Here is a 12,903-nt window from a genome sequence, read left to right on the forward strand (position 1 = left end):
TAACATTATTAGAGCCCTCTCCTCTAGACATGAAATAACACCCTTTAGTCACCATTACACTCGTATTACCCAATATATTAGACGAAATAAGAGAAAATAAGACATATTAGACGTTACAAATATCATATTACTAGGCGCACTCGCCTTTTAAGGCGACTGACTTATATCCTCAATTTATGTGCGCTCCATGTGTACATCAGGCATGTAAGTGTAGGGAATGAGAACATCAAACTGCCCATTCATAACATCTCCCGAAAACCTAAGTTTTTTTTTTTTATCCCCTCAAGTGCCTGTCCAAAGTCGTACAATGTCAGCCCAAATCTGTACCGCTAAAGACGGAGTTTCATGCACTAAATAAGCTATAGATGAGAATAAGCAAGCACCATCTCCCCTGATATTTACTACGTGGTGAGGCATTTGTAGTCCATCAACATGAATTATTTCCAGAGACATAACTTAGTCTATTTTTCCAGCGCATAGCGCACAAAAGCAAGGGAACGATGAAAGCACCAGAACTCTGCTCACATCGCGTCGCTTTGTACCTCAAGCCGCAAGTAGTAAGTCTGTAATAAGTGGAATACCGCTACGCTTTGCACTCACGGGACAGAAGGACAATCCCGAACGCTTTTATATAGTAGATTATTGTACTGTACACAAACACACACAGTTGTTACACACAACCACTAACCTATGAAGGCACGACCTCAGTAGGAGAGTCTTCAGAGGTTGGTGCAGTATCTTCAGCAGGTGCGTTGTTGTCTTCTTCTGCTGAAGGAGTTCTAGAAGTAGGCAGTGGGTGTCTGGGTGCGTGGCTGAAGAACATCTTGATAGGCAGTTGCTAGCGCTGTCTTTTCATATGCGTGAGGAGGCTTTTGTAGGGTATTGCCATCTTTAATCATATCCAAGAGTTTCACCTTCTCCTGGATAGTAAGCATCTTCCTCCGGCGCTTAGTTTTATTGTCAGAAGGCTTAGAAAAAGCAGCATGTTTAGGAGCTATCGTAGGGCTTAGATAAAAGTTCTCAGAAAGCGCATGCATAGTGACGTAAGCGTGTATGAGAAAAAAATCACGATAGAGTGAAGCCGCAAAAGTCAAAGCGTGATATAGCGAGGGATCACTGTATATATACACATACACACACATATATAAACATATATATACCTATACATTCATATCTACATATATACATATACTCACATATATATATATATATATATATATATATATATGTACTAATAAAAGGCAAAGCCCTCACTGACTCACTCACTCACTCACTCACTCACTGATTCACTGACTCATCACTAATTCTCCAACTTCCCGTGTAGGTAGAAGGCTGAAATTTGGCAGGCTCATTCCTTACAGCTTACTTACAAAAGTTGGGCAGGTTTCAGTTCGAAATTCTATGCGTAATGGTCATAACTGGAACCTATTTTTTCGTCTATATACGGCGAATTTACTCTTTACATTTGTATGGTGAAGAAAAATGAATGCAATGATGCCTACATTTAACTTACATTCCTACCAAAGATATTTCTGTCGACTAAATAAAAATTCCTTCTATTTAAAATTTAAATAGAACTTGAACAGATACAATAGTTCATAATTTCCATGCTGACTTGCACGTAAGAGCGGGAGTCATCCGTTTTAACAAACAGCGTATTGCACTGATATGAAATAGCCTGCCCATTTAATTATTTAGGAATGGATAAATAAATTAAGATTTTGTACAAATAATGTTTTTCATTTTTCTTCCTTGATGGATTCTGGCACCCCCAGCAACAGTTGCTCACACCCCAAAGAGTGTATATATATATATATGTATGTATATATATATATATATGTATTTGTGTGTATATATGTGTGTGTGTGTATATGTATGTGTATATATGTAGATATGTATATATATATGTGGATGTATGTGTATATATGTATATATTTGTATGTATATATGTGTGTGTGTATAAACAGTAATCCCTCTTCGATCGCTGGGTTATGCTCCAGACCCCCTGATAGGTGAAAATCCGCGAAGTAGAAACCATATATTTGTATGGTTATTTTTATATATTTTAAGCCCTTACACTGTTTATAAATATTCCCCGCAGAGTTATACAGCATAATCCCTTTGTATTCTCTTAGATATTAGGTAAGATTCATTGAAATTATATATATAAACACACTGTTTATATACAGTAAAACCTAAATATTATTTTAAAGATATTGAGTGTCTCCGATATCACATATGTTACAGCCATTACGATAGACAGGCCACCAGCAATAAGTACGTACAATGCAAGAAAAATAGTATACTGTATAGTAAATGTGTGTACAGTGACACTAAACGTACGTACATGTACTAAGTACTGTAAGTAGAAAATTAATTATGGTTACTCACCAACAATGACACGATGACTTGTCCGATAACAATGAGTTTAATTTTACTGCACAACAAAGGAGAGTGTTACAGCTCTTCCAAAGAAGCCACTTCAGGCGATTGTGTAGCACTGCCGTTGTTCTTCTTCTGGCAGTCTTCAATCCAAATCCCTAAAGCAGATTCCATCCAGACTACTGCCTTATTATATCCACTTACAACTCGTTTTGCACCCTGGTTAAAAGGACACTGCGGCCGTAGATCTTATATTCCTTTCCTACTTTTTAAATAAAAAGAATCGCAGCCTTCAACAAATCCAAAACGTTTACCTTTTTGGCAATTGTTAACATCTTTCGTTTGCGCTTGGGCATGGCCCCTGAAGCAGTAGCAGATCGTTTTGGAGCCATAACTAAGGGCTTGACTATGCACAAAGATAAACACAAAAGAGCACAACTCTTTACACAGCGAAACACGTTGATGCTGAATGAACGAGACGAGACTTCCTGGTTAACACTGCATTCAGCACGCAGGAACTTAACTGCGTGCTCTGATTGGTTAGCTTCTCAGTCAGGAGAACTTAACTGCGTGCTCTGATTGGTTAGCTTCTCAGTCATCCGCCAGTAGCGTTCCTTGTATGAAATCAACTGGGCAAACCAACTGAGGAAGCATGTTGACACATTGTCCGCAGAACCCGCGAAGCAGCGAAAAATCCGCGTTATATATTTAGTTATGCTTTCATATAAAATCCGCGATAGAGTGAAGCCGCGAAACTACTGTGTATGTATATATATATGTATATATATATATATATATGTATATGTATATATGTTTATATATATATATTTATATATATATATATATGTATGACAGCAACACTCATCACTCACAACAGTGACAAAACAATTACATTGACAATCATGTTACGTTATTTTCAAAATGTTTCCTTTTCTTTTTCATTACTTCTCCGCTGCGATGCGCGGGTATTTTGCTAGTATATTTATATATATATACTCAGCAAAAAAAGAAACGTCCCTTTTTCAGGACTGTGTATTTCAACAATAATGTTTTAAAAATCCAAATAACTTTACAGATCTTCATTGTAAAGGGTTTAAACAATGTTTTCCATGTATGTTCAATTAACCATAATCAATTAATTAACATGCACCTGTGGAATGGTCGTTAAGACCTTAACAGCTCTAAAGTAGGCATTTAAGGTCACAGTTATAAAAACGCAGGACACTAAAGAGACTTGTCTACCGACTGTGAAAAACACCCTAAGAAAGATGCCCAGGGTCCCTGCTCATCTGCGTGAACGTGCATTAGGTATTGCTGCAGGGAGGCATGAGGACTGCTGATGTGGCTAGGGCAATTAATTGCCATGTCCGCACTGTGAGATGCCAAAGACAGCGCTACAGGGTGACAGGAAGGACAGCTGATCATCCTCGCAGTGGAAGACCACGTTTAACAACACCTGCACAGGATCGGTACATCCGAATATCACACTTGCGTGACAGGTACAGGATGGCCACAACAACTGCCCGAGTCACACCAGGAACACACAATCCCTCCATCAGTGCTCAGACTGTCCGCAATAGGCTGAGAGAGGCTGGACTGAGGGCTTGTAGGCCTGTTGTAAGGCAGGTCCTTACCAGACATCACCAGCAACAACGCCGCCTATGGGCACAAACCCACCTTCGCTGGACCAGACAGGAGTGGCAAAAAGTGCTCTTCACTGATGAGTCACGGTTTTGTCTCACCAGGGGTTATGGACGGATTCGTGTTTATCGTCCAAGGAATGAGCGTTACACCGAGGCCTGTACCCTGGAGCGGGATCGATTTGGATCAATGGCTAGGGCCATTCCCCCCAGAAATGTCCAGAAACTTGCAGGTGCCTTGGTGGAAGAGTGGGGTAACATCTCACAGCAAGAACTGACAAATCTGGTCCAGTCCATGAGGAGGAGATGCACTGCAGTACTTCAACCAGCTGGTGGCCACACCAGATACTGACTGGTACTTTTGATTTTGAGCCTCCCTTCATTCAGGGACACATTGTGAAACATTTTTAGTTTATGTCTTATGGTGTTGACTCTTTTAGTGTTCATACAAATATTTACACATTAAGTTTACTGAAAGTAAAAACAGTTGAAAGTCAGAGGACGTTTCTTTTTTTGACTATATATATATATATATATATATATATATATATATATATATATATATATATATATATACTCTTTTGGGTGCGAGCAACTGTTGCTGGGGGTGCCAGAATCCATCAAGGAAGAAAAATGAAAAACATTATTTGTACAAAATCTTAATTTATTTATCCATTCCTAAACAATTAAATCGACAGGCTATTTCATATCAGTGCAACACGCTGCTTGTTAAAACGGATGACTCCCGCTCTTACGTGCAAGTCTGCGTGGATATTATGAACTATCGTATCTGTTCAAGTTCTATTTATATTTTAAATAGAATTAATTTTTATTTAGTCGACAGAAATATCTTTGGTAGGAATGTAAGTTAAATGTAGGCATCATTGCATAAATTTTTCTTCACCATAGAAATGTAAAGAGTAAATTCGCCTTACATTTCAACCAAAGAGATTTGTGTCGACTAAATAGAACTTGAAAAGATATATTTTTTCGAATGTGATTGCCCAATTTAGATCGAGTTGACGCGCACTACATCGAGCCCTCGTGCTATTGTGGTTTCGCCTGCGTGCCTGAATAAGTCACCCTCCTCTCGCTCTTACTTTTTTACCCTTCATCTAATGATTACACTGAGTATGGCTTTACCAAAACAATCATTGATGGCGAATAAAGTATCCATTATTCATAAAGCTTCAATTGGTGATCTGTCTTTCTGCGTTAACCGCATATTTTTTCATACGTCTCAAACCAAGGGGGTGCGGGGTAAAATGAATCGGGAAGCGCTGATATATATGTAGGTGTGTGTGTGTATATATATGTATGTATAAATATATATATTGAAATAGTTTTACTGTGAAATAATGCAAAGAGTACACGACACGTGTTTCGCCCTAATTTTGGGGTCATCTGGCGTACACACTCAGTGCACCCCCTTTTGGGAATCGAACCTCGGACATCGGCGCTAGAGACGAAGCCTCATCCATTGCGCCACTGCGTGTGGTTTGTCTATTTGAAAGTATGTAGATCGGGGTTTATATATATATATATATATATATATATATATATATATATATATATATATATATATATATATATATATATACAGTAATCCCTCCTCGATCGCTGGGTTATGCTCCAGAACCCCCGATAGACAAAAATCCAAGTAGAATCCATATGTTTGTGTAGTTATTTTTATATATTTTAAGCCCTTATAAACTCTCCCACACTGTTAACATTATTAGAGCCCTCTAGACATGAAATAACACCCTTTAGTCAAAAGTTTAAACTGTCCTCCATGACAAGACAGAGATGACAGTTCTTTCTCACAATTAAAAGAATGCAAATAGATCCTTTTCTCTTCAGGAGCAGAGAATTTCAGAGGGAGAGAGAGAGCTCGCAAAGAAAAGCAAACAATCAAAAAATCAATACTTGTGCTTTTAAGTTTGCTGCGGCATTTTTTAGAGGAGCGTCAGTATCTTCTAAGCAAACAGCCTCTGTGCAAACAGCCCCTCTGCTCACATCTCCTCCGTCAGGCAGAGAACGTCAGAGAGAGAGAGTGAGATTAAAGCAACAATCAAAAAATCAATACGTGTGCTTTTAAATATGCCGAGCACCGCAATAAAGCGGAATTTTTTTAGAGGAGCGTCAGTTTCTTTTAAGCAAACAGCCTCTGTGCAAACAGCCCCTCCGTCAGGCTCAGAGAATGTCAGAGAGGGTGATAGAGAGGCAGAGACAAGCAAACAATCAAGCTCCGCGCGGGATGCATATCTTATAGCATTGAGGAGTTTTAGTTAATATGTAATACATGCTCTGATTGGGTAGCTTCTAAGCCATCCGCCAATAGCGTCCCTTGTATGAAATCAACAGGGCAAACAAACTGAGGAAGCGTGTTGCATAAATTAAAAGACCCACTGTCTGCAGAAATCCGCGAACCAGCGAAAAATCTGTGATATATATTTAGATGTGCTTACATTTAAAATCCGCGATAGAGTGAAACCGCGAAAGTCGAAGCGCGATATAGCGAGGGATTACTGTATATATATATATATATATATATACCCACGCTTCGCACCGGAGAAGTAGTGTGTTAAAGAAGTTATGAAAAAGAAAAGGGAACATTTTAAAAATAACATAACATGATTGTCAATATACAGTAATTGTTTTGTGAGTGTTATGAGTTTTGCAGTCATCAAGGATTTGATTATCATTATTTCTTTCAATCAGGTTCGTATTTGTAGGATGTGTTGTGTTCAAGTTACATTCGTGTTTGCCAATCGTTGTAAAGATAACAGGTTTCATTCATCGATTGGTTTCTTACTGCATCAATAAACAGCTCGTCTTCCTCTTTATCTGAGATGTGACACACTGTAGCATGCACAGGTTTTTTTTACACTGTCTTCCTTTAGCGGGACATTGACTTTTTCCACCGTGTGCTTTGTTTCCGCAGTAGCTGCACTTATGAATATGCTTGTTTGAGTCACATGCTTCATATTTTTTTGCTGCCTTCTCAATTGTGTAATTCGGTTTTTGTTCAGCACTCTTTGGAACTGTTGCTTTTTGTCTGTGTACTGCGTCAGTTCATGTGAGCCGCTCAGTGTACATGCATCGAAGGTTCCCAGCTCTACTTGTGCCATCTCATGCGATGTCCATGGTTTTATTTAATGTTAGCTAAGACCCGGCACTTAAAAGTTTCTCTCGCAGTTTCGCTGAGTTTGTGCCAAACACCACCCGGACCACCTCATCTTCTTCTGCATAAGCACAGTCCTTCACACAGTTGAGAGGGCATTTGTTCCATTCAGACCCGCCTATACTGTCTCCAGATCTGTTAGTTGCTGTGTAGTTAGAACACAGAAAAATAACACAGCCTGTAGGAGTGCTTCACTAACAGGTGATTTTTCATTCTCTGTTGTGTGATAGGTTCACAAATGCTTAAAATGAAGAAAAAACTCTCCGCTTGTATTCGGCTCTCAGCTACAGGTATTCTCTAGGATTTTAAAGTACAAGTTAGACCAATGTGCTGCTTTGGATTAAAGTCAAGGAAACCTGAAACTAAGAACTGCCAGACAAACAGGCAATGATCCCAACACAAGCAACACAGTAAATGACAGTGAAAAGAAACATCTGGTCCAGGTTGATAATAGTAGGCCAGAACATTAAAATCACCAAAAAAAAAGGAAGTTGGAAGTGAAGCACCAGAAGATAAATGGTTAAGTTTTAAGTAAAAGTTAAGTTATTCCATTTTTATAAATACATACTGTACTTCTTTTTTATATGGTAAAGACACCAGAAATGTGTTGTGGTTTAGTAGCAGTTATGGTTTTTAAGGTTGCAAAATGATAGACAGAAATCTGAGTTCAGCTTCTGACATCATGTGTGCTTTCTTAAAATATCCTAGAGTTAAATCCATAAGTTAACAACCTTCTTAGTGTATACATTTCAGCTAGTATGGTTTCATAGTGGTAAACATGTTCACAGTAATTTTCTCCCATGATTTAAAGTCAGGAAGATTAGCTTGAGTAGTGGGGACACTTATTTGATCTTTTATGGATGAGAGTGACCTGCAAGAGTGATGCCCTGAAGCTATGTTAAGGCTTTGACTGAATGATGCAGAATAGAGTTCAGCACCCCCAGTAAACCCTCTACCAATTGCCACTATGTTAAAATAATTGTGCTTGAAAAATAAATGCTAATTTGTCTATCCAACTGGAATCTGTAATTTTATTTAATTGTATTAATGCATTTTTCCATTAATTTTATGAATTTGTTATAATATGGATCCCAGTTTCTTAAGAGATATCTGTTGTTAAATTTGTTCCTCTTTATATATTCCCCTGTCAAGTGTTCTCTTGTATTACTTTTTCCAAGCTATGAAGATTCAGTTTGTCTTCCCAATTTATCCCAAGCTTTCTAAAGATATGCTTTGTTGAATTCTAAAGTCTTTTAGGAATATTAGTATCATTAGTTGTGTTAGCCAGAGCTACAAATAGTCCAACCGGTAAAGTGTGTTATCGCCATCACCTCCTCTGATGTGTGTGTTCTTTTTAGTAGCTTTCTCATGTGACTAGATGCAGATACGCAACTGTCTTCTAATATTTAAGTGTTATTGTAGTGAAATTGTATAGTACATTCTTATAGCATTTGTACTATGAATACTGCATTATTAATATAACTTTGGGTGTTCATTCATATTCAAATCTTTATTTCTGCAAACTATAATTAAAATAGAGATATTATTTATCAGAGAATGCAATTGAATCACAGTACTGACTCATTTTGTTGTTTTTTGATATGAGGATGCTAAAAAAAACCTAAGCATATTATGCACTATTATAACAATATCTTTTGTTTTACTTTAATTCTGTAATTTTTTTATAATTAAGACTATTGTATAAACTATAAAGGAACAAGTGAAGAATAAAGTAAAGTGCAAGTCAAGTACAAATAAAGAACTAATGAAAGGACTGACCAAAGCTTTGATGCACCTGATATTTTATGACCTTACAATTTCACATAATTTGTTAGTCAGTAATTGATTAAAATTTAATAGCATTCTTTTTAATAATTTTAGGGTGACCAATCTGTAGCAGATAAATTAACACATATTTTTGTATAATTGTGCATGTAAGGAATGTATTTTGACAGAATAAAAATTTCAGTTTCAGGTTTTCAATGTAACATTTTTTCAACAAGACAGTAACATTTTACTACTAAAAACTCAATTTTATATATGGAATTTCATGTATGATGGGTAAATTAAGTTTAATACTAAATATGAATATGCTTTCAGGTGTGTACTAATTTATACAAGTACTAAAACTGTGAGAAACATTTTAGTAAATATTTCTACTTTTTTTTTTTAGCTGGATTACAGATGATCATGTAGCCTGGAGATTTGGCATGTAAGTACTACAGTATATTTGCTTGCTGTCCATAGCAACCTTTGAAGCTTTTTTTGTTTTTATTTTTGGTGTTTTCCCAATTTACTGTACATAAACTAAATTCAGACCTTACATGGTATGCCATTTAAACTCATTGGTGATGTATTCCATATTTCTAAAAAATGTTTGTTTAGTGAAGCAGTTTTTCTACATTGAACATATAATGTTAGTGTAGTAACATATACAGTGCCTGCAAAGAAAAAGGTGCAGGATGACCTCTGCCTGCGTATTTCATGTTTGAGCTACTGTCATACGAGCCTGGCAAGCAAAACTAACCAAAAGGTGTCGTGATGCATTTGTTTATGATAAAGTGCTTAATTTAGTCTCACTTGTACATCTTTAGGTTTATTTAATACTTCTGTAATTCACTTACTGTTTTGGAAAACTTGTTAAAGTATTTGTTCTGATTATATTGAGTTTATATGCTTTATATATGCTTATAATGTTTTAGACTTTCTGTAAACACTTCATTTTGTTATCATAGTAGAAAAATACATATTTTTGTTTAGAAACTTAATAGGAAATGTAATATGAAATTGGTAATCTAAAGAATGTAGTATCTACAGGATACTGTTTGTTCCATAGGATTTAATGCTTTTTTAGCTGTGAAAATTTCTGTGTGTCAAGTACATCACATATACTTAATGGCAGATTCCATTTTCAACAGAGTTTTAGTAATAACACTTCACAGATGAAGGGTGGAGCCTGTGCTTAAATCATTGTTTGGGTTTCACCTTTCTGAAGTGAGGGAATACAGAAAACTTGAATTTAATGTACACATCAGTGTACAAGAACAGCATATACTCCCCATGTTTGCATAGGTTTCCTCTCGTTGTTCAGGTTTTCTTCCAACAGTCCAAAGACCTGCAGATTAGATTTTTGGTGATGTTAAATTGCCCCCAATTTGTATGCATGTGTGTGAGATCATCCTGTGATAGGCTGGCACCCTGTCCATGTATTGTTCCAGATTCCGCACCCGATGCTTGCTAAAATGGACTCTAGCTTTTCACGACCCTGCTTCGAATAAGCTGGTTTGTAAGATGGATGAATGGAACATGTGGTGTATGCTGGCTTCAATCTGTTTATAGTGAAGGATGTTGGAAAGTTCATCAGCTCACAATGGCAAGTCAATTGCATTATTCTAAGTAGGTATTGCTTCAGACTGGATGTATTATGGGTGTATCTGAAAGTAAAAACATGTGGTCATGAGAAAGGAGCACAAGAATGGTGAGATATGACATTTCAGAAAAAAATACCATTTGGGATATAATAGGCTTTCTTTTTTCCTTTTACACAGTTCTCTAAAATGATCTAATCCGTGTTACAGAAGGGCAAAGAATTTCCTTTGCATACAGTAACAGTATGTTTTGCCATGGGTAATGTTGTGTTTAATCCATTTGCACAACAGATAATTTATAGTGATGGTGACATTATAGTCATAATCTTACCACACAACCCCTCATAAATTTATAAATTAATTTAGGTGCCTAAAATAAGAAGACTAACCTAATATAATTATAAAATAATATGAAATTAAAATAGAATAATGCAGTAAGTGCTTACCCATGATTCCTGTTTGCCATATCCTCACAAAAGCATGCAAATAAAGAAATCTTACTCTCTAATCAATGACAAATACAAATATTTTCAACAAATATTTTTTTTTACATACCCATCCACCGTTTTAATGGAGGACACAGCACAAAAACTGCATTTTTAGTATCAAGGAAAAGGCGAGCTCCATTCTTCATTTATGTAAGTATATTAAAAGCCATATTCAGTCTCACCACATGACTTTCATTGAAACTGCAATAAAGATCCATTCATGTCTTTGTGAAAGTCGAAGGAAAACCCACTTTAGGGAGAACATGCAAACATCACACAGATGACTACTGTGCTTGCACTTTAAATGCAGCAATTTAAATTATGTCTGCTGTGCTATGCACAAGACAGAACAGAAGGTAATGTATGATCAAAGTTTAAACTACCTGAATGCAATTTGTTTTATTAGTCTGTTAGCCATTACCACTATAAATACAATGAAGTTCTGAAAAGAAGAAAAAAGCTTTGCAAAATGTTTCCAAAACAACCACTTTTGATATATTATGATATACTATGTTTCTTAGGTTAGCATTTTTTTATTAATATTACTATTAAGTAGAATTGTCATTAATGGCAAGATATGTTCTTACTACTATTAAGATTTTCACAGAGACTTTAACCATGGTCGTTGCAAATAGCTTGCCAATTCATCCTCTACTGCTCTACCTGCTGGATTTTCACAGATAGCATGCCATTTCAATCTTCCTTTTACTGCTCCAGCTGTTGGATTTTCTTGCTAGTTTAGCCACATTACGTAAAATTTCTGAAACGGTATGATTGCATGCCATACAGTACAGGGTATAGCAAGATAGAGCAGTATTCCTCACTCATTCTGTCTGTACATTATGGGTTCCTAATATGGATCTAACTTTTAATATAATGCTGTTTAAATTTATAGAAAATATCCATCTGTAGTCAGTCAGATATTCAAATCTCTCACCTGCTTTAGTTTTGTTGAAACATTTTAACTTATTTACCGTAATCTCTTTGCCATTTAGGAGTATATAAAATAATTGTTTTCAGTAAGAGGAGTTGCCTAATGTTTGTGTTGTGCTGATCTTAAGTTATGTCAGACTTACCAGAGGCAAATCTTTTACATTCTATCATCGGTTTTAAAAACATCTGGAGGATTGAAAGGTGGTGAAAAAACGTCCTAGCAGTAATTATTACTTTGAGGAATGTTTTTGGCCTGTACTGTATGCTGCATGCTTTATATAGTATGTAATGTAATTAACTGTTCACAATAATCTCATCTAACTTACCACCTCAAAAATAATTTAGAAATATTATCCCTGATAACATAATTATTGTACTAGATAGAGTATGATATCAAGGAAAATGACCTACAAATGGAGATTTTCTTTTGCACTTTTTAACTTTACAGCAGCAATATTTTCACATAAACAGTAAAAAAAAGGTTTTTAAGGTGAGTGTTAGCTATTATTTATTTTATTTAATGGCTGACTACAGCTGTTTTAGCATGATAAGGTACTGTTACTGTGGTCCCACAGTAGTAGTAGTTGATTGGTCACACATTTGTCTTTGGTCAGATTTGTCCCAATGAAGGAATACAGTATTTGTCAATATATAGCATACCAGTGCTGGCATACCTGGAGTAGTAATGTATTTCAAAAGCTTCCCAGTTGTGGCAGTTTTATCGTCATACTAGTTTTGGCAAAGTTTGAATGAGACCAGCTGCTGTAAAATGGCCATTTGACGTGAAATTATGCCTTCAGTTGAAAGCGATCCTGCACTGGCTCCATCTTAAAAAAGTGTGCTGTTCTAACAAACCTAACTGATGTTAAACTTTTGAATATGTGCCATATGGTTCCAGTAATATTTTA

At 36.2% G+C, this 12,903-nt stretch overlaps 1 protein-coding gene across 4 annotated transcripts in view; it reads left to right on the forward strand.

Annotated features, from left to right (window-relative positions):
• The window catches only part of si:dkey-100n23.5 (cyclic AMP receptor 3), a 676,569-nt gene that overhangs the window by 179,602 nt on the left and 484,064 nt on the right, over positions 1–12,903 (forward strand). For all 4 annotated transcript variants that reach the window (XM_039745090.1, XM_039745091.1, XM_039745093.1 and 1 more), the window contains one exon: positions 9,380–9,418. In XM_039745090.1, the coding sequence (XP_039601024.1) occupies positions 9,380–9,418 (39 nt within the window). The remainder of the gene's footprint in view (positions 1–9,379; positions 9,419–12,903) is intronic.

This window comes from Polypterus senegalus, chromosome 2 (assembly GCF_016835505.1).
Source record: "Polypterus senegalus isolate Bchr_013 chromosome 2, ASM1683550v1, whole genome shotgun sequence".
Classification (NCBI taxonomy): Eukaryota; Metazoa; Chordata; class Cladistia; order Polypteriformes; family Polypteridae; genus Polypterus; species Polypterus senegalus.